At 38.4% G+C, this 25,925-nt stretch overlaps 1 protein-coding gene across 2 annotated transcripts; it reads left to right on the top strand.

Moving 5' to 3' along the window:
• The first annotated feature begins 45 nt into the window (after nucleotides 1–45).
• Nucleotides 46–25,245, top strand: LOC111566258 (proto-oncogene vav). 2 transcript variants are annotated; one of them, XM_035946620.2, is made up of 29 exons: nucleotides 46–2,962; nucleotides 3,128–3,223; nucleotides 3,311–3,427; nucleotides 5,957–6,073; nucleotides 8,837–8,895; nucleotides 10,098–10,163; nucleotides 12,222–12,330; nucleotides 13,195–13,290; nucleotides 13,421–13,489; nucleotides 13,574–13,677; nucleotides 13,769–13,868; nucleotides 14,390–14,485; nucleotides 14,599–14,667; nucleotides 14,752–14,838; nucleotides 14,930–15,015; nucleotides 15,102–15,237; nucleotides 15,331–15,440; nucleotides 16,088–16,189; nucleotides 16,290–16,384; nucleotides 16,476–16,498; nucleotides 16,649–16,691; nucleotides 16,873–17,009; nucleotides 20,080–20,145; nucleotides 20,415–20,446; nucleotides 22,052–22,162; nucleotides 22,958–23,045; nucleotides 23,238–23,367; nucleotides 24,577–24,728; nucleotides 24,821–25,245. In XM_035946620.2, the coding sequence occupies exons 2-29, from the start codon at nucleotides 3,137–3,139 to the stop codon at nucleotides 24,872–24,874; spliced, it is 2,541 nt and encodes an 846-aa protein (XP_035802513.2). In that variant the 5' UTR covers nucleotides 46–2,962; nucleotides 3,128–3,136; the 3' UTR covers nucleotides 24,875–25,245. The 2 variants fall into 2 exon arrangements, 1 of the variants encoding a protein (XP_035802513.2); XR_004847075.2 differs by lacking the exons at nucleotides 23,238–23,367; nucleotides 24,577–24,728; nucleotides 24,821–25,245 and having other exon boundaries at nucleotides 22,060–22,162.
• Nucleotides 25,246–25,925: the final 680 nt, after the last annotated feature.

Below are 25,925 nucleotides of genomic sequence, written 5' to 3' on the forward strand. Positions count from 1 at the left end.
TACAGGGCCCTCAACGAAGCCAATCAGATTGTGCGGTGGGCACACAGTACCCCTCACAAAACAGCAAATCGCAGTGCAGGAATTAGCATGAGCTCTCAGGAGGCGGAGAGCGCAGGTAGAGGCATGTTGTGGGAGAAAGACAGAGTTCAGAAAAACAAGGTAGCTGTCAGCATGTCAAGTCAGAGATAGGCATGCATGCACACTGTGCATTGCACAGTGGTGTGTCTTCCAAACTGTCTGTCTGTCTGTCTGTGGTACCTTGTGAGATACAATATCTGCAGGGATACTGTGTACAAGAGTGACACCTAGTGCTGAAACAAAAAGTGGCACAGATGTTCTGCCAGTCCAATTTCAATTCAGTCATCTTGAGGTGAACTGTTTCTTCTCCTTTAAGTTGCATTGTGTGTTTGTCAGAGAGACAAATTTTTAAGAATATGTCTGTCATAAAATGTGAGTATTGATTTTGAACAATGTGGGTGTTTACTTGACAGGATAGGCCATAGAGCATTATTGGTATATGCAGGATTGAGCGTTTTTGCAGTTTGACACCATTTATGGACTAAATATATGTCAGCCTCTACTGTGTCATTTTTGTCATTTTTCTTTTTTCACCTCAGAAGTCCCTCAGCTTTATGGATCTGCAGTATTAAATCTGTGGAGTAGCCTTTTAAGACACCATTCTTAATACGGATAATCTGTTTTGGAGCTTGACACCAAATAGAAAGGAGTTGGATGATAGAAAAAACATAATTTCTAGCAGGCAAAATGTGATTTTAATTAGTGTTTTGATTGGTTGTGTATTATTTTTCACTTGTGAATCCCTGGGTTAGTGATGCAAATATGGCGTTTTTAGCAAGATGGAGGGAAGTGAAAAAGTTGTTGTCATGTGAATAATTGACTTTTGCAGCAGAGAGTTTCCTTATTCATCAAAGCCCTCACCAGGTATTTGGCAGCTGTGCTTCAGTGGAGTAATACCTTTCCATCCTTTGTTCTGTCATAGACTGTAGACAAAACGGCAACATATGCAGTCTATCATAATCGGATGCTTCGAATATAGCAAACATCTACTTTCATTTTGTGAAGAATATCTATTGAACTTGATTGGGTCATTAATGGCTGTGATGAAACTGCTAAATCAGGCATCTAGATTCTCCAAGACAAGGAAAAAAGCAAAAAAAATCAGAAGACATTACTAGACCTGATTGTATTTTTATAAATATCTTGGACGTTACCTGCACTGCAAAAATATTCTCATGATATCCAGTCCTTAGTAGAATAGGAGAAATGTGCATCTTACATTACTAAATAACACCCCCTCCCATATGATCCAAATCTTTAGCATATTCTATTCTCTCTTAGATCCCAAAACTGGCATTATCAAACTACAAATGTGCATAATATGGGCTCTTTAATGTTGTGGCTGATCAGGGTATGCTACATTTATAATTACTGTAATCTGTAATTTCCATTTATGGCCACAATGGATGCTGTTCAGCTACAGTTCGGCAAAAGTTACACAGGCTCACCTTATAACCAAGGAGTCTAGTAGTCAGCTGACATGCATTTTTAAGATGTCTTTGGTAAAATTTCAAAAAAACATTCCATATTTCCTCACTTCATCCCAGATGGTTCCCAGAATGCACATGATTTAGGTTCCCAATCCAATACTTTCAAACTCAGATAACTGTGTCCCAGAGTTCTCAGATCTTTCACTCAGACAAAAATGGCAATAGCACAAATAAGAAATTTAAAGGCTGGTAGTAGTAAGGAAGGATTATTCCAAATAAACATATAATATCAAAAGGAAAAATATTAAATGCAAAGTAAAATATTGGATTTTAGATGGTTTCCTTGTAGCTAATCTTAACTATGTTATACATTTGGTGACATCATTTCTAACAGTGCATAATATTTTAAAATTCAAATGAAATATTTTGCATGCACGACCTGTAAACAAACCTGTGATTACAGTATTGAGAAAAGTGTGTCTAGTCAGAAGTCATTTCCATTTTAACTATAGTAAAGTGAAAGTACAAAGTCGCCTGTTGTGAAAGGATTCAAATAGAGTAGAAATACCTGATTATACTTGAGTAAATCCTGCTGTCTCTCAGACTGGGATTACTGATATTTTAGGTAAAACTTTTGTTGCTCCAGTGACTCAGAATAAGTTTTTTGAGCTGTTACATCAGAATGAGTTTTCATTGCAAGGCTCCTCAGCTGTGAATCCTAAAATGTGCTCACATCCCAGTAAATACACCACTGGGTGCTGTCAGAGCATCTGAGCAGCTGTTTCATTATTCATTGGGCAGCTCTAGGATTTGTCTTTGAATGGCGTCGTAGTCTGTCTCTCTGCTGTTCAGCTTTAGGTCAGACTTCACAAATTAAATATGAGATGTTCAATACTATATGAATAGTTAATTTTAACTTAGTATTTTCTCCTTGAGATACTGTAACAGGCTTATTTTGTGTGTGTGTATGTAATTATTGCAGCATAAAGGTTGATATATCATACCTGATGCATCTATGTTTTGCACATTACCACAACAAGTGTAAATATCACATCTAAATTATGCATAGCCTACTTCCTACACATAATGTTGCATGTTTACTGGCTGTCTTCGTGAAAGACAAACTTGAGTTTTGTACTGCACACAAGTTACTCACTATTTCACATACAGGTCACACTCTTTTTCTCAGCTTCTGCCGCTCACAGCAGCAGCAGCAGCAGCAACTTTGTGTGTATGCATGTCTCTGTATGTGTGTATGTGAGGGTGCGTCAGAGGAAAAAGGAAGTTGCGGGATGAAGTTAAAAGCCTTCAACGCAGTGCAGCTCTGCAGAACACCCACCACGGAAGAAAGGCAGAACAAGAGCGCTGAAGTCTGAAAATGAGGCATTGAAAGGAAGACGGGGACGTGAGCACTGAGAGAGAAGATACAGAACTGCCAGGGGAAACTAGCAAAGGTAAGAGCCGACTGTAACATTACAAAATTAAGTTTTCTGATACAGCTGGAGCCTTTTTTGTACTGCGTTTCAGTGTTTCACTGTAAGGACGGCGTGAGAGCAGCTGCTCAGTGTTCACTGTAGGCCGTCTGATTTGCCACTAATATGATCTCACCTGTCTGTCAGAGAATAAAGATGGAGCTGTGGCGGCAGTGTGCGATGTGGTTGATCGACTGCCGGGTTCTTCCTGAGAACCACCGGGTCACATGGGAGGGAGCGCAGGTAAATCGGCTGTCTCACACACCTGAACATGAATAAAAACACCTACGTGGTTGCTCAGTCTGATTGTGTGTGTGTGTGCTGTTGCAGGTGTGTGACCTGGCTCAGGCTCTGAGAGATGGTGTGCTTCTGTGCCAGTTGCTCAACAACCTGCTGCCCCAGGCTGTCAACCTGAGAGAGATCAACCTGCGGCCACAGATGTCTCAGGTAGTGCACACACAAACCTTTTCCTCCTCCATTTCCATAGGCCATTTCCATAGCGACAAGCGTGCGGCATTGAAGCCCAGAGATTGTCTGATAAGAAAATACTGTGGTACATATCCGGGAGCATGTAGAGACTGGACGGGGGGATGATGACAGGGAAGAAGAATTAAACGACAAGAAAGCACTGAGACATCCATATGCAGCACAAATGCATTTTATCAGCTATTGAACTTTAAGTCTTTATTGATTTAAAAAAAAATCTCTTAATGCAGTGAACTATTAGCAACTTTTTTCCAATTAAAACCAGAGCAAGATGGCATGTGTTTTAGAGTGTAAGGCAACAATATTTGCAAAGTCATCTGAAATCTTCATTAAATAAGGGTTATATTGAATCTGTAACTGGAACATCATTTGCAAAAGAAAATGCTGAAGTATTGATACGGTATCATAGTTTGACAGTTTGCTGAGAGTCAAAAATAACGTGATTTAAAACCATTGCCAGCAGTCAATCAGCTTAGCTTATCATGAAAACGAGAACAGGGAACAATCCTCCGTCGTCATCTGCCTAACAGCGTCTTTCAAGCTCATTGACACAATAGATATATGACATTACATCCAGACCTGTCGTTAGACATCGAGAATAATTTCCTGGAATCTTCGCTGATTGCCTGACAACTGCTCCCAGCCAAGAAAAAGGCTCCCATGTAGCTCTGTCAAAACAATAAACTGTCATATTTCCGATTCAGTTTTTGAACTTTGGAAGCTTTTGAGCTGCCGTTAAGCAGATTTCCTTAACCTTCGAACGGAAAACCATACTAGCTTTCTTTCTTTCGTTCTCATGCTAAGCTAAGCAAGGGCTAACGTCAGCACATTTACTGTACAGACGTTAGAGTTGCATCAGTCTTCTCATCAAATTGTCAAACTATTCCTTTACCTCTCTTTAAACTATCTTTTAAAAGAAATCCTGGGTCCATGGGTCTTTTCACACCGTTTTAAAATTCATTAAAATTCTTCATGAATCGTGCTACATAATTAACAAATGTGTAAGCTGCAGTGAAAACAAGAACACAAGATGGGCTTTATCTGACGAGACAGAGGGAATTCAAACAGAGGATGTGAACAAAATGTACGATGAAGAAAGAGAAAGGTTGTCACGTGTGGCCTAAACTTCTCAAGGAAACTCCTTGAATCATTTCGATGCCCACAATATGTGTGTGTGCAGGAGTTGATGTGTAATTGGCATGTGCATGTGAAACTCTGGGAAATCCTATGAGGTCAAGGGTGGTTAAGAAATATCCGCTGATTAACAGAAGGCAGAGTCCACTGTGACGCGTTCACACACCTGATGACATTACACAAGTCGAGGATATTCCTTGTGCTCTTGCAATAAGGATTACTCCACGATGAGTTACTGCTGCAAAGAAGAATGTATGACTGTATGTTAATGTGAACCCTTGACGGACCAGCAGTATCAGTCAGAACTTAACATTTCCCCTTTTCTCAAATTAGAGTTCCGCATTTCCCACTACTGAACAGACAGTCAGCGAGAGACTGCAGCTGGCTCAGGAAGTTATGTAAAGCGGTAAATGTCTGACCACCATGTCAGTCGAACTGCGCTCTGTGGTATCTGTCATTGATATATTTTACCTTTGAAATTCTGACCTTCAAGCTGCTTCTTTTAGTGTCAGATCATTTCTTTATTCCTGTTCACGGCTGCATGTGGTCTGTGAAGTTGACATTCATATAATGTCTGATGCAGTTTTGAGATGCAGTTCATGTGGTATCCAGTGTATGTATGTTAGAAAGGTAAAATCCGGCTCCTTATCAAACAGCAGAGCCAAATATTAAACTGTTTATTAATATTTTGATCTCACTGTGAAACCAGCCTGCTCTGTGCCTTACAGCGGCCTCATGGACTTCTGCGTATGTTTTTCATGTGCATCTCGTGTATTTGTTTGTAATTTTACAGCTTAGCATACAGGATTTTGTGTTATTGTTATCTTTCATTTCTTTTTAAATGGTTTTAAACTATCCATTTAGAAAAAACTATTAATATATGCAGTACATACTGTATATATTTACAGAATTATGCATTTCATTCCTGATAATTCTGTTGATTTATTTATAGAAAGGTTTGGTTTACAAATGACAGAACATAGTTAAAAATACTGATAACAAATTCTTAGAGCCACTTTCAACATTTTCATGTTGCTCATTTTAAATGACTGACAGTTTAAAACACAAAAATACTGAAAAAAAAACACAAACACACGTGGGACGCAACAACAAAATGATATTTGACAAAGATTGTTGGATTAGGACTGACGCTTATTAATTATTTGATTAACGAAGGGGCATTTGGGGTAATTTCCCTAATCAGGGTCAAAGGAGTAATGATAGATTGTGTCACATCCTGTACAGATTTTAAAGCTTGTAAAGCAAATTTGTGATTATGGCATGAATAAATAAGCTGAAATAATAGACTACTAACTTCAGCGCTAAAATAATGTTTGCATTTGTGTTTGTTTTCAGTTCCTGTGCCTAAAGAACATTCGGACATTCCTGGGAGTTTGTCAAGAGCGGTTTCATCTCAAAAAGAGCGAACTGTTTGAAGCCTTTGACCTGTTTGATGTTCGGGACTTTGCAAAGGTATCGCCCCACTGCATCTATTTATCTGTCTGTATATCAGAAAATAAGCCATAAGCAATTTTTAATCAAGAACTTCAAAGTGCAGTAGACAGAAAAAAGCATGACATTTAATGAGACAGCCCTCCAGGAACACTTGTACAGTTTCTATGTACTTGGCATTGAGGTCGTTGGAGCACCTTGGAGAGCTTGGCCCAGTTCTTCTGTGGATTCAGACTGTCTCTGTGTCTTCTGTCTTTTCACCTTCATGTACATCCAATTTTTATCACTTATATCACATGACCCTTCATTGATCATGTGGGTGCCAGTGTAAACAAGAAGCAGAGGTTTGGTTGCTTAGCTGTAGTAAATACTGGAGGAACAACATTTATGGTTAACGGTAGGAACAGAGATTTCCTTAACTGCACTACAGCTTTTAGCATTGACAACAAAGTCAGCAATACCTGTAATTCATTATCCGTGTTCAATTTTGCACTGATCATCTTACAGCAGAAGATGTGTAGTGTCAGTTTTAAGGCCCAAGCAGAAAGCAGCATGGATGACAGCATCATTGTTTCCAAAAGTCTCTGTTTCTGCCCATCCAGACTAAAATGCAACCCCTTGAGTTTTCAAACTAAAACAGGGTTAGCATCACTTCCAAAGGTCTTCATGTCTCCAGACACCAGTCTAGTGTCAACTGCTCATGAATGTAGCAGAAGTTAAGCATTTTAAAATGAAACGCATCAGTGTGGATATAGCGTCAGACTGACTAAACAGTGTTGAGATCAGGGCAATGTGTTGCAGAGCTAGTTTTCCTTATTATCACTGAGGTTAGTTCTTTGTAACTCTGGCTGTATGTTTAGGGTTGTTGCCATGCTGCGGGAATGACTTTGGAACCATTTAGACTTCTCCTTGGGGGTTACATGATGGATTAGAATTCAAGCATCTGAAACGTTTCTATCTTTCTATTGCATCCAACAGACACAGTAATACTAACCTGCAAAAAGAATCACGTTATGCACTCATACCTCAGTCATTACAGCAGCAACAGTCAAGTCAGAAGCACGAACACACTCCTGAATCCTTATTGCAGCTTGCAGACACCCACATAGCCCTAACAGGAAGACGCTTGGTGATTTTCTAATTTGAAGTGGCTGAGCGAGTGCATCAATTCAGTATTTCACAGATCTCTTTCACTTTCTGTGCAGTGAGAACCAGAGGGGATTCAAAATGAGCATTTGCTTGATTTTGTGTGCAAAGAAAGAGGAAGCAGTGTCTTCAAGAGCAAATGAGTCACAGGAGGGACAACCGAAACTATGGGCTCTTTTTATTTTTTTTTTGTTTTACAGTTTTTGTTCTTTTTGCTTAGTTTACAATGTGTTACTGTCACTGAGCTTCTTGTTTCACTTTGCTGCTTCCAGTCAGTCACCCAGAGCAATCAGTTACAGAAAGCAAAAAGGCGTGGTGTAAGAACCTAAGTTAAAATAGTATTATTAAATAAGCAAAGTACTGCCTTCAGCTCCTTAAACAGCTGAAGGTGTAGAAGTGTAATCACAAAAATATTTAAAGCAATGTTCCAATGCACAACTTTAAAACAAAACACAAAGTTCTGTTATAAAGATTCATCCTCATCCTATTATTTTTGCTTTTATGTGAAATAATTCTGTGAGCTTTTACTTTTTAGAGGTTCAGAGACAACTGTTACAGTAGATGAGACCATCTTAAAAGTTTAAAGGAGACATTTTTCTTAAGTGGATCTGCTCACAACTTATGGGCCCCACATTTCAGCATTTTTAGATTCGCTTTTTGGCTAAGATTTTGATGAGATTTTGTTCAGTACCGCCTCATATCTGTCCATTAAACATGAAGCAACAGCCAGCACCTTAGCATAGCATTCAAACTGGAAGCAGAGGGAAACGGCTAGTCTGGATCTGCTGCTTTATGCTGCTTTATAGTTAACAAACAAACATGAGACTGGTTTTTATCTTCTCATTTAATTCTCCACCAGTGAGTGTATTTCCTTCCAAATCCTAAAGAAGAATCCTCTGGTTAAAAAATGACAGTAGATGTAAAATAGTCCTTTAAAATGTTTTATTCTCAGAACTCCTCCCTCGGTCTTTCACTTCTCGTTACATTTTCCTCCTTTTTCTATCCTTGATAAAAGCAGAAATGAGCAAGAAAAGTTCAGCAGTGCTGACTGACACTGTTTAGTGCTTTCTTACATCACAAGTGTCATGAGAGACCCTTAAACTTCTTGTTATATCCGCTCTGAGAGATGTTAGTTCAGTGTTTGGGAAGCAACTTCTCAGAAAAATTTGATCTAGAACACCAGTCATACTATTTTGGAGATGGACAACAATAAAGAAGTTAAAAAAAAAAAGAAATATGCAGCAGAAAACTAAAAAGCATTTATTTTCTTGGTTGCATCATAGTTACAAAATATTACAAACAGTCCATGCAGACAAATTTATAACTCATACATTTTACAATATGTCTAAATCAGCAAGAATCATCAGTTTCATTTGGACCACTTGGTCACATCTGTGGGTTTGTTTCTGATCACATCTCCCATGAAACTGGTTATCTGTCATCTCTCATCATGATACTACACTTCTTACTTTAACTGTCGAACAGAATAAAAGTGAAACTGGGTCGATGGAGAATCATTCAGCGTTAAAACCTAAAGTGTGAAAAAGCTCTACAGCTTCTCTACCAATGTGTGTGTCTCTCTGTGCAACATTTATTGGCTATATAATGTACTTCTTTGTGTTTCTCTCTGTGCAACAGGTCATAGACACGTTGTCCACTCTGTCTCATTCATCAGTTGCTGTGCAGAGAGGATTTCAGTGAGTAGATTCCTGCCTCTGTAACTGAGATGTTTATGGATTTAGCAGCATCAGGACATTCTACATATTCTACACATTTACATAAATATATAACATTTATTTGTCTTTTACTATAATGTCATGTATTATCTATGTGTTATTTGTTGTCGTCTCTTATAAATCATTTACTTAATGTTTATTTACTGCTTTTAAATACAGTTAGTATTTGGATTTAGCAGAAATAACATAGATGGATGTGTGTGCTGATTTACATGAGGCGTAGCTGCTGTTAATGCAGTGAGAAAATGAAAAAGGACTTGATGTGCTGACAGTAGAGGCAGAAATGCTTGGTTTAATCACAATCAACAGTTGTCCCCTTTAATAGATGAAGGTTGTTATTCAGCCTTATTGTACTAGTCTCATATTTAAGATTTATCACACAAGCTTTGTGAGAAAATAACATTACTTTACCACTTGTGTCCAACATCAAGAGTCTGGAAGTGAAACTACAGTGTGATGCCAGTTTAAGCCAACTTGCATTTTGAGTAATCAAACCCCATGATTTATTGCGTCCTAATCAGAAGAAATGCCTCATTTAATAAAAATTGGAAGCATACAGTTGTGTAAAAATGAAAGTTCTGCCAGGAAATGTTGTATCAAACGAGGGAGTGATCAGTATGGTGGCAGCTTGCCATCTGTCCAGTGAACCAGCCAGCTTGCTCAGGTTTTAGCTCTCCCTGCTCGGTCCTTTGTTGGCATCTCTCTCCAAATTTGATTAAAGCATAAGGAAATTTCTAAAAGTAAAATTGATCGTGTGGAGCAGAAACTTTTGGCTGTTATTTTCTTTTTTTCCCCCAAAGTTAGAGAAGCAGATAAGAGCACATTACTGCTGTCAGAAAAGAATTTATTGGAAAGTGTAATTTTCAAGGCTGTAACCTTTATTTTAATGACATCTAATTTATTTTTCGGATAGATTTAGCATTATCTCCTGGTCAGATTTCTTGGCCAAGATGCTTTAAAAGCCAAATACTTTATATTACAGTGTAATGTGGGGGTTTATATGTGAGGTTTCATCACGGTAATGGAGGCTTGTTTGCTTCAACTTATAACCCATATTCATCTTCAAAAACATTACTCACTTGGCAACAATGCTCATTTCACTGTCATTCTCCCCTCACCTTCCCTGTTTCATCAACTATACTCACACACTTTTCCTCCTCCAGGCCGTTTCCTTTGGAGGGATGCACTCCTGATGATGAAATCTACAGCGGCCTGTCTGACCAAATAGAGTAAGCCTTTTTGTGACAATAGTAAAATAAATAATAATCTCGATGTGTAAGAGAAGCAGTTTTTAAAAAAAGCAGTCTGTTTTTGTTTATAGATTTTTAAAATCTTTGACACAAAAAGAAAAGTAATTACTGTTTGTTAGAATATATTGGAATTTGGTTTAGAAGCATATGTCCATTTACTAATATTTAGATAAATGACACATCTTCTCATTTAATGGTTTTTCTTTATTTTCATGACTATTTGCATTGTAGACTCTCGCTGAAGGCATCAAAACTATGAATGAACACATATGGAATTATGTAGTCAACAAAAATGTGTGAAATAAGTCGAAACATGTTTTATATTTTAGATTCTTCAAATAGCCTCCCTTTGCTTTGATTACTGCTTTACACACTCTTGGCATTCTCTGGATGAGCTTCATGAGGTAGTCACCTAAAATGGTCTTCACTACACAGGTGTGCCTCGTCAAGGTTAATTTGTGGAATTTCTTGCCATTTTAATGGATTTCCAACCATCAGTTGTGCTGTATAGAAGTCAGGTTGGTACACAGTTGACAGCCCTGTTTAACAACTGTTAGAATCCATATTATGGCAAGAACCAATCAGCTAAGTAAAGACAAAAGACAGTCCATCATTACTTTAAGAACTGAAGGTCAGTCAGTCTGGAAAATTGCAAAAACTTTGAATGTATCCCCAAATGCAATCACAAAAACCATCAAGCGCTATGATGAAACTGGCTCACATGAGGACCTCCCCAGGAAAAGAAGACCAAGAGTCTCCTCTGCTACTGAGGAGAAGTTCATCTGAGTCTCCAGCCTCAGAAATCACAAGTTAACAGCAGCTCAGATTAGAGCCTAGATAAATGCCACACAGAGTTCTAGTAGCAGACACATCTCTACAGCAACTGTTCAGAGGAGACCAATCAGGCCTTTATGGTCAAACAGCTGCTAAGAATCCACTACTAAGGAAAAGCAGCAAGCAGAAGAGATTAGTTTGGGCCAAGAAACACAAGGAATGGACTGATGAGTCCAAATTTGAGATCTTTGGTTCCACCTGCAGTGTCTTTGTGCGGCGTAGAAAAGGTGAACGGATGGTCTCTACATGCATGGTTCCCACTGTGAAGCATGGAGGAGGAGGTGTGATGGTGTGGGGGTGCTTTGCTGGTGACACTGTTGGGGATTTATTCAAAATTGAAGGAACACTGAACCATCATGGCTACACAGCATCCTGCAGCAACATGACATCCCATCCAGTTTGTGTTTAGTGGGACCATCATTTATTTTTCAACAGGACAAAGACCCCAAACACACCTCCAGGCTGTGTGAGGGATATTTGACCAAGAAGGAGAGTGATGGAGTGCTGCTTAGGTCAGATGACCTGGCCTCCACAGTCACCTGACCTAAACCCAATCCAGATGGTTTGGGATGAGATGGACCACAGAGTGAAGGTAAAAGGACCAACAAGTGCTCAGCATCTCTGGGACTCCTTTAAGACTGATACGTTTGACTGGTAGCGTATCCAACATTGACCACTTCTGAAGTTGAGATACGTGGCATTTCAGTTGGTGTATTCTTTAGCGAAGTGAAAGAAACTTGGACACTGATGCTTCGTCATCCTAAATAATCAAATTTACCACAAAAAATGTTTTCAATAATATGAAATTTTGACCTTTAACATCTTCTTCAGATAAGTTCACACACAAGCAAAAATTAGGCCACAATAATCACTGTCACCTGCAGTTAGAAGATCACATCGAATGGAAAACAGGACTCATCACAAACTGAGAGTAAAGAAGACAGAAATGTTGCTCACTTGAGGATTAAAAAGAAATGTAAATTTAATGCATGGGCTATTGAATCTTAAGTATTTAAAGGTAATTAATTTTTCTGCTCCATTTGGATACTGAACCCCTGCAGCTCCACAGGTGTTACTCTGTGGCTGACTGTGTCCTCTGACCTCTCCTGTGGAGCGAAACTGTGATGTTCCCTGGAGGGATTTTAACGAAGACAAGACAAAGACAATAATTATAACAATGTATGTGTGTGTTATGTGTATCAGTGACACAGTGGATGAGGATGACGACTTATACGACTGTGTGGAGGATGAGGAGAACGAAGGAGATGAGATCTATGAAGACTTGATGCGGACGGACGAACAGCCTGAAACTGTGAGTGATTCACAAACAAACATTATATCTCTGAGCTGCTTTTGGCAACCAGGAGGCTTTACCGGCCTTTTGTGGTACTTTGGAAATTCAAAAATGTATAAAATTTAGATTACAGTCTGTTTTTGATCGTCTTAATCAGTGCTTTCCAACAATTTAGACTTGTGAGTGCTTAGATAAAATTATTCATGAATTTGCAGGGAAAAAAAGCAAAGAATTATAGGACAGTCTGAAATATTAAACAACATTTTATGAAGCAGAAATATCTTCCCTCCTCCTCTCACATATCCTGTTAATCATCTTATGATCCTTGGATTTATTTTGCAACCTTTTCTGGGTGTTACAACCCCCAGATTGGAAATCACTGATCCACACAGATGAGATTTTTGTGATGAAAGATAATTTCAGAGAGCAGGTAGCAGCTCCTTCAATGAAAGGCACCATGTTTAAAAGTCACCCAGCTAGAAGAGCTAGGGGCAAAAATGAATTTGGCCTCAATGCAGAAGTGCTCTTGGTATTGATTGGTTTTGATTACAGTGTCACATTAATATTTCATTCTTGTCAAATAACTGTGAACCAGTGGGACTTTGACTGGAACTTATTTCTTCCCAAAAAAATATCCCTGAAGTAGCAGAATTTATTTAAGAAGAAAGAGAAAATAAATGTAACGACAAGCTTTGTGAAAATATAGAGAGCTGAGAGACAGACGGTCCTCTCACTAATGTTCAGCTGCAAGATACTAATTAAAACAAATTATAGTGCTTCAAACACGGTCCTTAATAGCCGACATACATTAAAAGTCATATTGAGAACACACCAGGGACGGTCTGGACTCATTTGACATTTTGTTTGTGTGTGTTTTTGCAGCAGCAGAAGATTGCTGTAGACAAGAGAGAATGCTGCCTGCAGGAGATCAGACAGACGGAGGAGAAATACACTGATACACTGGATTCCATATTACAGGTGTGCACACATCCATCTGATGAAAGATCTGTACATTGACACAAAATATCACTCATACCCCATGAAACACAAGCATGCAAATACGCCCATTTCAAAGCAGGTTAACAGCCATCCTTTCTCTTTTGTGCAGCACTTTATGAAGCCTCTTGAAAGGTTTCTCGTGGTGGAAGAAATTGAAAATATCTTCATCAATATAGAGGTACTGGAGATTATCTACACACCAGTTGTGCACACAGGTTTACTTTTGTGGCCTTGTTGTCATGTTTTCTGCATGCATTTGTAGGATTTGGCTCACACCCATCGTAGTATGCTGGAGGAGGTTCAGAGCTCCATCCTACATTACGGAGCCAAGAATCTCTACCAGGTGTTTCTTAGCTACAAGGAAAGGTAAACAGCACTACACAACTGTTTCTGTTATACAATACCACAACAAGCACATGTAATGTGATTTACTCTTTTATGTTCTACCTCTCTTTAGGTTGTTACTCTACGGTCGTTACTGTAGTCAGGTGGAAGCAGCAACTAAACACCTTGACAAGCTTTCAAATACGAGGGAGGATATCAGGATGAAACTGGAGGTGAGAACGACACACACACTCGCAGAAGCTAATTTTACATGTGTAAGCAGAAAAGTAAGAAGAGAAAAACTTCTTGGACACCTACAACTTTGTTTTTGGCATCAACTGCTTATTTCAGTCACAATATATCTTCCAGCATGTAAGACACACCATATGTCTAAGTAACAAGGTCCAAAACTTGATTTTCACTGAAGAAAGTCTTTAAAATGCAAATGGCAGAGGTCCAAATATATATTGTAATGTCCTATCCAAGTAATTTTGCTCTACTTGTAGCTAGAATGATGAATCGAAGCCACTTTAAATTCATATTTTTTAGGAATAAAAAAGGTTGGAAATGATAGCTGCATCTTTATTTTACTTTTAGTACAAAGAGTAATAAATGAGTTATGTGCTGTTTAAGGTCTCCTGACAGTTTTGCTGCTTTTATAATGAAACCTACAAAGAAAACTGTCAGAACAACTGGCATACAACATTCTCTTAGCACATCTGGTTTACTGCAGATGTTTACTTCCTTCTCTCAGGAGTGTTCAAAGAGAGCGAACAGCGGCCGGTTTTCTCTCAGAGATTTACTCATGGTCCCTATGCAGAGAGTCCTCAAATATCACCTGCTGTTACAGGTATGTGTGTGTGTTTACAGTATGTGCTTGCATTGCGTGGAGTTACTGTATCTTCTTTTTCTAGTTAGTTTATCCAGCAGCTATAATTCGATGTGGTTTGCTCGTGTCTGCAGGAGCTGGTGAAACACACCACAGACCCGACAGAAAAGGACAACCTCCGAACAGCTCTCGATGCCATGAGAGTAAGTGTGTGTATTTGTTGATCGGTAATCTAAATTTATAATATTTAAGCCTTCATTTGTTCATTTTTGTTTGCGTTTTTCCAGGACCTGGCACAGTCTGTGAACGAGGTGAAGCGAGACAATGAGATCATCAAGCAAATTACTGACTTTCAGTTGTCTATCGTAAACATGGTGAGGTCACAGTTTTCACTTTTCATCAGTTCCTTTTTGGCTGTTATTTGTTTTTCTGGTCTGGTCATCATCGCTCTGCTCTTCTCTTTAGACTCAGTCTCTAGCTCTCTATGGTCGGCCAAAGATTGATGGAGAACTGAAGATCTGCAGCTCAGAGAAAAAGTCTAAACAGGACAGGTGTGTGTTGTTTATGCCTCTGTATTCTTCATGTGTTACACACTGTCGCTTGACCTCGTGTTTGTGTGTATTTGGCCGTTCGGCAGGTATGCATTCCTCTTTGATAAAGCTGTGATTATTTGTAAGAAGAAAAGCGGAGAGACGTTTGAGCTAAAGGAGGTCATTGAACTACAGCGCTACCAGATAAGAGATGAAACTGCAGGACAGAAGGACAATAAAAAGGTCATTTACTTTGCACTGAAACACCACTTATACCAGATATACACTCATAAAGCATCTATAAGACTGACAGTGTGTGTCTGTGTGTGTCAACAGTGGTCATATTTGTTCCTCCTGCTGGACTGCTATGGGAGTTGTGGCTACGATTTGTTCTTCAAAACTAGAGAAATGAAGAAGAAATGGCTGGAACAGTTTGAGATGGCTATGTGAGTGACCACACATGCACATATACACATGGAAGCATACAAACACTGACTGTGTACTTCCTCCTCAGCACCAAACAACAAACACAATGGCTGAGAAGCTGATGAATATTAGGCAGCAAAACAAGCAGATACTTCCCTCATGAGTTTGTGAGAACTGAAATCGGAGCTCAAAGGAGAGTGAATGCGGCATTTACATTCATCAGGTGGCCAAAAATACAACTTCATATTAAACCTGATTTTGCTGAATTGGAAAAAAAATTAACTGTTAGTTAACACATTCTAATTCAACAATTGAAAAATGGTCAGAAAATCAATATTTGCTGGTTTATTTAATTCATTTCTTTTTTGTAATTGTGGATTTTATTATTTTAAATGATAAATGCATAATTTATATGTTGGAAAACACAAAACAAGAAGCAGAGCTGCAGACGCTGACAGCAGGAGTTTAACTGTAGCCATTTATCATATTTATCATTTTTTGCTGATTGCTCAATCTCATAGGAAGTGAGCCGACATCCCAAGATTTGTTGATTAGCAGAACAAGCTTTTTCACATATGCAAAAGTCAAACTATCAGCCAGTGAAAACCAGCAGTGTGATTGGCTGCTTCCCCAGCTGAGGTCAAACTATTCATACTTTTATTTTCAGTTCAAATATGTGTCCTGAGAACGCCACAGCAAATAACCATGACTTCCAGATGCACTGCTTCGAGGAAACCACGTCCTGCAGGGCCTGCTCAATGTTGTTAAGGTACTTTTGTCTCACTTTTCTGTTTCTCCCCGCTCTTCTCTTAACTCCAGTCTAAAAGAAATGTCCACCAAAGTAAAGTCTCTCCATCTGTCGTCTGCAGAGGGATATTTTTCCAGGGCTATCGCTGCACTCGCTGTAAAATGGCAGCACACAAAGAGTGTTTAGGCAGAGTCCCTGCCTGCGGAAGAAACTCAGGTCTGTATACATGCATTTGTACGTGTGTATATATTACTTCTAACCATTATAATTATCACTTCTTGCATTGATTGTCCTCTTGAAATTACAGATCACTCTGTCAATACAAAGAAGGTAAGACTATATTTATCTGCAACATTACGTTTTTTATTACTTAGGCAGCAGTTCTTTCTTCTCCTTGCACACTTATTTTACATTTGAAATGCAATATCCTATTCAATTTGTGCAACGAGATAATATTTTGCTCACACCTTTTGTCTTTAGCCCCTGCAGAATAAATCAAGGTCCTCGGGACATTCTGGTCTTGGTAAGAAAGTCATGATATAATAAGCTTAAACCACCCAGTTTCACTTAGGACCTTTTAGTGTTGTGGTTATATTTATTCTCCAGTGTAACATCTCAAATGTCCACCAATGAAGTGCTTGCATTACATTTCAGATCTCTGTCCGTATGTCACACCACCTTCTCTTCTTCTCCGTGTTTTTCAGGATTTCCTAAGATGGAGGTGTGTCAGGAGTACTACGGCCTGCCGCCGCCTCCTGTAGGCTTTGGACAACCACTGCAGCTCTCCAAAGGCGACATCATTGAGCTGACCCGGGCCAACGTCGACATGAACTGGTGGGAGGTAAAAACCAACTGCAGGCATTTATACTCTCTAAGCTGAGGCGGTCACACTTTATTTGGAGAGTTTTCAAGTGTTGTTTCCTGTGGTTGATGTGTAGGTGTGAGCTGCTTTTGTTTTTTTCAGTCTCTTTTGTCATTTTCTCCTCTGCTTCTTGTTCTTCCACTTCCTCCCTCATGCCAAACCTGCACCTCTGTCTGTCTGCAGTTGACAGTGAGATTCACCTGAATGAAAATATGTTTAACTAATTACTGAATTCCAATGAGCTGCTTCACTTTTATGGTCTTGCTGTTGTTTATGCTGCCTGCACTGTCCATGTTAATGTCTTTTTTTTTTGTATAACAAGTTAAAATATCTGGAAAAGTCCCATCAGAAAACATTTACCCTGTTTCCTGGCTTGCTAGTTTTTCCTCAGCAAATCATAGTTTTTTGGTTGTGTTTGAGCGCAGTACTACTTTTTAGTCTGCTGCCAAAGTGAAGATTTATTGAACACAGGAAACTGGTACTCACCCCTTATTTGAGTCTTCATGTTTTTTGGTTCTTTATACTTTCAATCCACTTTACTTAAGAGGGAAATATTATGCTTTTTACTAGTGATGGGACGCGATTAAAAATTTTTATCTAATTAATTACAGGCTTTGTAATTAATTAATCGCAATTAATTGCTGTTTTGTCAAATAGCAATATTTGACACAATAAATGAAGTTTTTCAATTCAAATAAAATTGTGGTTGACAGTTGAATCAATGAATAGACATATACGTGTTTATAATTTAAAATTTATTTTAAAAAAGGAAAATGGGACATATAGAAAAAAGTGATTTTGATGACTTAAAGCCTGAATTTAGTTGTTTTTTCCACTGTATAGCACATAAAATCAGCATAAGTATTTCAAGGAGCTTCAGAAAGTTGAAAATCCAGAGATTCATTCTGTTTTCATCTTTTCTGGGTCTGATAAATGGTGTAATTTTGATGGTTCTTTTTATAGGAATATAAATTTTTATTTATCTAATTTTTTCATAAACAAAAATTTTATAATTAGGTTATTAAAAGAGATATTTTTGTTGTTTAGGTTATTCCTCCTCCAAGGAGGCAGAGCCTCGACGGAGTAAAAACTTAAACCACAAAAATGTTTCATTTCTATTTATCTGCATTTTTCATCTGTCTGCTACATTCACAGATTACTGCAAATCTAAGTGCTTTTATAGCGATTTTATTCAACATTTTAAGACTTTCTGTAAACTCAAGCACTGTCTAGAAAAGTGTTCTATTATGGGATGGCTACACCGTTAGCCGTTAGCATGACTCGTAGCTAACGTTAGCTCCGGTGCTAACAGCAACATGTTTTACATTGAGGTGATGCCGTCGGCTTGAAGTGACGCAGTGATCAGAAAACTCTTTGTTGTACAATTTGCACACAACCAGGCTTTTATCCAAGCTGCCATCGGGAATATTTTTAAAAGGAAAATTTGTGCCCAACAAGCTCAATCTCGTCTTCCTTCACTGTTTACCAGTGCCTGACTTCACTCAGTGCTTCCTGTGTTTCTTCTTCATGGCTACAAACAGACTTTAGGTTCATTACCGCCACCTACTGGGCTGGAGTGGTCATCAGCGTTACCTGTGTGCCAGAACTGAGGGAACTGAGGAGGGTGCAATTAATTGCGTTATTAGTTCTAACGCGTTATATTTTTTTTAATTAATTAATCAAAATTAACGCGTTTAAGTCCCAGCCCTACTCTTTACCCAACTACAAAACATTAAATTATGAAATACAACACAACACTGTTAGGACTTAACTGGTGATTGTCCACGTTTTGGACTTGTGACTGATTAAAATAGAACTATAAAATGGAAAATTAATGAATTATTATCAATCGAAAAATGAATAAAGATTTGTGTGGTGGAATTCTGTTTTACTTTTTGCCCCACCTTTAATCCTGCCATGAACCTCCAGGTTTATCTTATGACATTTTGTGTGGACTGAGCTATAGGTTGAGAACCACAGAACTGAACTAACTGTATATACTGCATGTAAACTTACACACGGATGCACATGTATTTGCTTTCTGGCAGTGAAATAAATGATGATGTAAGACTTTAAGGGACAACTTCTCTGCAGAATTAGTGCTTTCCCTGCTTTACCTTTAACAGCTTTCATTGTTTTTAACAGGCAGAGTATCCATGGACTCATGTAAAATATACAAAATACAAATATCCAGAATATTCATGTCCAAAGTCCTGAGGTAGTCAGTAGTGAACCTTCCTTTCACTGCTTTAGGCTAAGAATACTTATGTACTTTCACTTAAGTACTATGTTCACAGTAATAGTTTGATGATTTTACTTCGGTAGAGGACTGTCATTTTTCTTCTACATACACTTTTTTGTTTACTTGTTGGTACATTTAGGTGCTTCTTCACTAGTCAACATTGAATATTTGCCAAGCAGCAAGTTTAATTCACATAAATAAACAGAACTAGACACTGAGCAGAGTTCTGAATTCACTGCGATCAGCTAACTTACATCTCGCTCACAGCAAATTCAATGAAACGCTTTATTTTTTTATTGTTCACTGTCAAGAAAGTAAAGTCTCACCTGGCAAATTGATTTTCAGCAGAACTGGAATTATTGAAGTTCAAAAAAATGCTGAGTAAAGACACTCTGGTTAATGTGAAATCTTATGTTTGCGGTTGGATAAAATTAAGTCTCTGTAGTACACACTGGCTTTGTGCTTTAATCTGTCATACTTTTGAACTATAGCCTGGTGAATCTATAATGTTTGATGTAGCATTAAGTCTAAAGTAAACTATTGTCATTATAGTTACAAAACACTTCACACAATCTCTCCTCCATTTGTGATCCAAAATCATCTTTTGTTGTCAGCTTTGCAGGACTTTCTACACTGAACTGGAGCAAACAAATTTTGGTTTTGCAGTTTACCTCAGACTAACTGTATAGGAGTAACTTGTTTTAAAGTGGATTCTGTTTATAAGTAACTTCTTTAAGTCTGTCTGATTCATCAATGATTGGTCCACCCAGTCCATCAGTGTGATTTACTGTTTTTTGTGTTACTCAGGGAAAAAACCTGACTGTTGGTCAAATGGGATGGTTCCCCTGCCAAAAAGTTCAGCCCTACATCTCTGTGAGTATGATCCAGCAGCCAACATGAGCTATGAAGCATCAAACACCCACACCTGTCCAGTAGAAAAATTACAAAGGCATTCTGGCAAAGCAACATTTTCAATTTTGCTTTTATTTTCAAGAGAGATCTCTACTCAGGAACTCACAGACATTTTCAGTTTAGTCGGTACATTTGCTGAATAGAAACAAACATTAGCTGTATGAGGAAGTGAAGAATTGTTAGAACCACAACCACAGACATTCACTCTGTGTGATTTTGTTGTTTTTCAGAGGCCGACCCCAGACTTGTCTGCCTTCAACTGGTGAGTTTCAACAGGAACTTGGTTCAATGACTTGCTCACTAAGCTACTGTTAACCTCCTGTATCGCTTTGCTTGCATTTCTGTCAGAGAGAACTCTGTAAAGCTGACAGAGAAAGTCATACTGGTTAATGACCGCAAAAACACACACACACAGTGTATAGTACTGGTGTTTTTAAAGGCTATAGCAACATTATCACTGTCCATGAGTAAAATAACCTTTAGTTATTAGTCACCTATTGTGTCATTATTTTTCTCTATCCTTGAGATCAATTTAATAACAGTGATGTGCTACATATAGAGACCTCAAAGTAATAACCGTGGATAAAATCAAAAGTATCTTGTGTAAACACATATTATTACATATTATCACAATGTCTAAGAATGAAAATAGTTTACTTTGGCTTCACCTGGTGGTAGTATTAGGTATGAAACTGTTGACTCAAATAGAAACATATAACGTACTCGCTGCACTAACTTTCACCCAAATTGAGGTTTTTCTCTTTTTTTTTTAAATAAACCAAACAATATGCTATCAAAATAATTCTAAATCTCTCTTCTGTCAGTGATTAAATCTGTAAAATCTCATCTTTGTGTGTCAAGTTTGCATATTTAAAAAATCCCTTCCTGTCTTAAAATAAATTAGATGTAACTCTATACAGAATGTGCATATCTATAAAGTCCCTGCCTGTCTGTCCACTCACCTCTTCCTACTTGCTGCAGCTTGAGCACACCAGCTCACATCTACTCAAACTCTGTAAAACTACTCTACTCTTGTAATACTACAACTTGTAATATTGGAGTAATTCAACGGCACATATTCAAACTGTAAAGCTATTCTTGAAGAATAATGGTAGAGAAAGGCATGCTGACAGCGTTGGTTCTTCAGGTTGTTAAAGAAACACTGTCCGTCTGAATCTGTTTTAGAAACTGTCTTCAGTACGCTGCAGTTTCAAGGTGGAAATGCACTGTTTATTTTGCTCATACTATGTTTAAGGTAAAAGAAAAAAAATTCTGACTGGAAGCGGTTCTCAAGGGATTCTTTAGTCACATAAAAATGTGTACATAAAGCCACTTTAGAACTACACACCTGACTCAGAATACATAAGGACTGATTTAAAGCACATTATGATGTAGTTTTAAGCAGAAAAGCATTTGATTATGTATTTACCAAGAGTCATAACTCTTCTATGGGCCCCAATTAGTAAAAGCTGATGTATAGACAGATAATAAATGATAATATAATAATATAAAATATGTCTTCATAGGAGACATCATAGCCGACCCTGCATACTGTTATATTTATTTGTTTACCACTTATAAATTCTTTATTACAGGAACTTAAAGTAAACTATTACCGCAGTTTTAAAGTGTAGCATTTATTGAAACAGACACTGTCGTCACAAAGATGATAATAAAAACTGAGACTGTGAGTTTAACAGTGACAAAGCCTCCTGTGTGTATTGAATTAAATAAGGGTAAATTTAACTGCTGTTGAATTCTGATTTTTCCCTTAAAGTTACTAAAGATTGTTTTACGTCATCTTTGAAAAGTCCCATAATCTCACTTAAAGCAGAGACTAATGTTGTGATTCTCGCTGTGACTCGAGGTTTGCAGGGAACATGGACCGCACCGCTGCCAAAAACCTGTTAATGTCCCGGTCTGATGGAACCTTCCTCGTACGACAGAAAGACGGAGGAGAGTTTGCGATCAGCATCAAGTGAGACTATCAGTTTAGAAGTTGTAGAACGCTTTTCTTTTTCCTCAAGTCTGTCTTTTAACAGCAGTAATCTGCGAAAATGCCAGCAAAGTCTGCCTCATGCAGCTGCTGACCTGCATGTTAAAATAATCACTGAAACAAGGGTTATCTGTAACCATGTGTTTCCTGAAATACCCAGTGTGAATGACGTTCATTTAAATGATTTGATAATGCTTCAGAGCTTCCTAACTATAAATATTGCTGCTTTTCTCTGTCTTACCTGATGATAAATTAAATACATTTGGGGTTTGTACCATTGGGCAGATGAAACATGTCATTTTAAGGCATCTACAAATTTTGTAAAAACATTAACTGATAATAAAAGTGACTAGCTGCAGCCCTGAATGTAACCCAGACGTGAAAACAACTCGTACTTCAGAAACATTTAGCCGTTTGAAAATGTAAGCCTGTTTTGACCGACACATCCACAGTTTTTTGTCCTATAAATGCATGCTTGCTCGTTTATGTTGAATGATTATCGGTGTTTATGAGCTCAGGTTTCACTTCCTCTCAAATGGAGGGAAATATGCCTTCACTAACAGAGGACTACTGCTCGTTCTGTTTACATATCCTTGACATGTAGAAGCCATTAATCTTTGCAGAAGTGAAAAAGTCTATCTTAGTTCTTTTAAAAGGAGCTGCCAGTGAAGCATTCAACCTTGTGAATTACTAAGTGTCAACACGCCAAAATTCTCTGCACAGTTTAATTTGCTAAATTAGCATGTCTTCTTTAACCAAATCCCTCTTTCTGTTCAGGTTCAACATGGACATCAGACACATTAAGATCACCTCTAATGAAGGCCTTTACCGCATCAACGACAAGAAAGCATTCAAGGGTTTAATCGTAAGTGTTAAACCCTCATTTGGCCAGAATATTATGAAACAGAGCAGAAGAAACCAAAGAAAAAAACTGAAGTTCTGTGTCATGTGGTAGATTTGTGCTTCACCTCATCACCTCCTCTTTAACCACAGCCAACATCATTCTTACATGATTCTCACGATATGTGTCTCTCCTCCTGTTGCTGTCCCGTGTTAGGAGATGATTCAGTTTTACCAGCAGAACTCTCTGAAGGAGTACTTTAAGGATGTGGATACCACGCTGCGAACGCCTTACAAACAGCCAGAGCAAAGCAACTCGTCTAACAGCACGCCAAATACCACACCAGGTACAAAAGATCCCTGTCACTTCTTACAGTCCTCATTATGATTGTGTTTAAGCAACACTCTTAACAATTTGAGCTAAGTGCTAAAATTAGCATGCTGGCATGTTCACATAGACTGCATATATAAGTACCTTATACCTGCAAACATTCTGACAGCCAGCAGGGGGCGACTCTTCCTCTTACAAATAGAGGTTTGCTTGTATAGAAGTCAATGAGAAACTGACTCTACCCATCACTTGATTTGTTACTTCAGTAAGCATTTTTCCAATGACTTTATTGCATCAATCGATAGTCTGAAGTGTTCCTCAATGCAGCATAATTTTTATTCAGTAAATTATGGTTTCATTTGGAGCAAAATAGACAATAAAACAGGGGATGTTTTAGGGCAGGGCTACTTTTTGATTGACTGTGTAGCGTCCTCAAGTCCTTGATTTCAAAAGACAAAGATGACAACAACCTAATTCCAAACTTTAGGCTTCAAAACGAAAATTCACAAAGCAGTGGGTGACGTCACTTTGCCTACATCCATCTTCTGTACAGAGTCTGCTCACAAGGACAATACTGGTTTAACATACAGTTTATAATATTCGTATGAATATTAATAGAATGTCTACACAAAAGCAGCAAGTAAACAAGAAATACAGCTAAGACTGACTAGAAAGTGATTGTTTTTGACATTATTTGGTTGTAAATCGAAGTATTGAACAAGCTGAACTGTTGACCTGATGATGGAGCTGTATAAAGGGTCAGAGGTCAAAGTTAATGCATTTTATTCTGATGAAAACATAAATGATTGAACCAAATTTCTCTGAAATCCATTCGATAGTTATCACAGATTTCACTACAAAGCTCAAATGTCAACCTCAAGGTGGTGCTAAAGGAAAAGCCAGAGGATTACCAGAGCGATTGGGATTTATCCTCTGGGAACCACATGTCTGTACAATATGTCACAGCATCCACCTAGTGACTGTAAAAATTTCAGTCACGTTGTGGTTTTATGTGGGATTGTAAGGATTTTTATAACTCTAAGCAGAGCCAGGCATTTCTTGTAAGCTAACCTTCTCCCAGCCGTAGCCTCATATTTAAGACACCGACATGAGTGGTATCTATCTTATCATCAAACTCTCTGCAAGGAATAGAATGAGATCATTTCCAAAATGTCATGCTATGTTTGAAGCTTTTCCATGCTGCATTGTGGGCTCTGTTCCACAGGGGGCAGCATCAGGAGCTTCGGCGTAGCGAGGGCCAGGTATGACTTCTCCGCCAGGGACCGCTCAGAGCTGTCGCTGCGGGAAGGAGACACCATCAAGATCCTCTCCAAGAAGGGTCACAGTGGCTGGTGGAAGGGAGAGGTGTACGGCCGGGTGAGAATCTGCAAACATCCGCACACAATCAAAAATAAAATGATGAAGTTTCGGGGGATTTTGTCTCACCTGCACTGCTCCTGTGTTTCCAGGTGGGACTCTTTCCAGCCAACTATGTGGATGAGGATTACTCTGACTACTGCTGATGTGCAGCCAGAGGAGATGCGTAGACCCATCCTGTGTGTGCAGGGGTCTGTGTGAGCGACTGCATTAACCCATATGCATGAATGAGGCCGTGTGTGTGTGTGTGTGTGTGTGTGTGCGTGTGTGTGTGTGTGTGTGTGTGTGTGTGTGTGTGTGTGTGTGTGTGTGTGTGTGTGTGAGAACGATGCTATACTTGTGATATAATGATTGTCCTGTGATGTGAATAAAACTTTTGTGACTAATTTGGAGAAAAAATGTACGTGTGAACTTTACACCTACAGTATTTACCACATCAGAGTAAACAGATGTGCTAAAATGCTAAGTGATTCAAAATTGTATTATCATACAATAAATAAATTATTTTTAAGTGTCACTTATTTGATTTTATGTTTAATCAAAAAGAAGTTAGACGACATTAAAAATAAAGGCATCAAAGTTAAACTGCAGTGCAACAGAAGTGATTACACGCATCATTTCTAGTTGAGGCTGACTGCTGAGGAGGAAGAAAAATGCAAAAATAAATGAATGTAGATATACATAAATAACCCAAATGAATCCTGAAATATGGAAATGTAGACATTAACTTACAGATTCCCTTTTACTCTCAGATGTACATCGCTTTGGATAAAAGCATCTGCTGAATGAAAGTGTAGAGTTGTATTTATTATTCATTTCTGCATTTATTTATATGAAAGTCATTTTTGGTCCGCTATGCACTGCATAAGCAAGGTTATTAAAGGAACCTGTGAACAGCACAGTTTAAGTCTGAGTTGTGTCTATTGAAACATGGCCCAACATGAAAGCACCAAACCACACTGCGTGAGACCTGACAAAGACGAGAGGATCAGCAGGCTGCTCAGCCGAAGCTGAAGTTGCAGCAGTGAGCGGTCAGGTGTGTTTGTGACTCATCTGTGGAATCCCAGGTCTCAGTGAGACTCAGTGTGGAGGGTGTCACCCTCTACACTGGAAAAAAATGCTCCTCTCAAAACAAGGAAAAAAACTTATTTCAAGGAACTTTTACCTTGAAATAAGTGAAAAAATCTGCCAATAGAA

The sequence above is a fragment of the Amphiprion ocellaris genome, chromosome 4, assembly GCF_022539595.1.
Source record: "Amphiprion ocellaris isolate individual 3 ecotype Okinawa chromosome 4, ASM2253959v1, whole genome shotgun sequence".
Classification (NCBI taxonomy): domain Eukaryota; kingdom Metazoa; phylum Chordata; class Actinopteri; family Pomacentridae; genus Amphiprion; species Amphiprion ocellaris.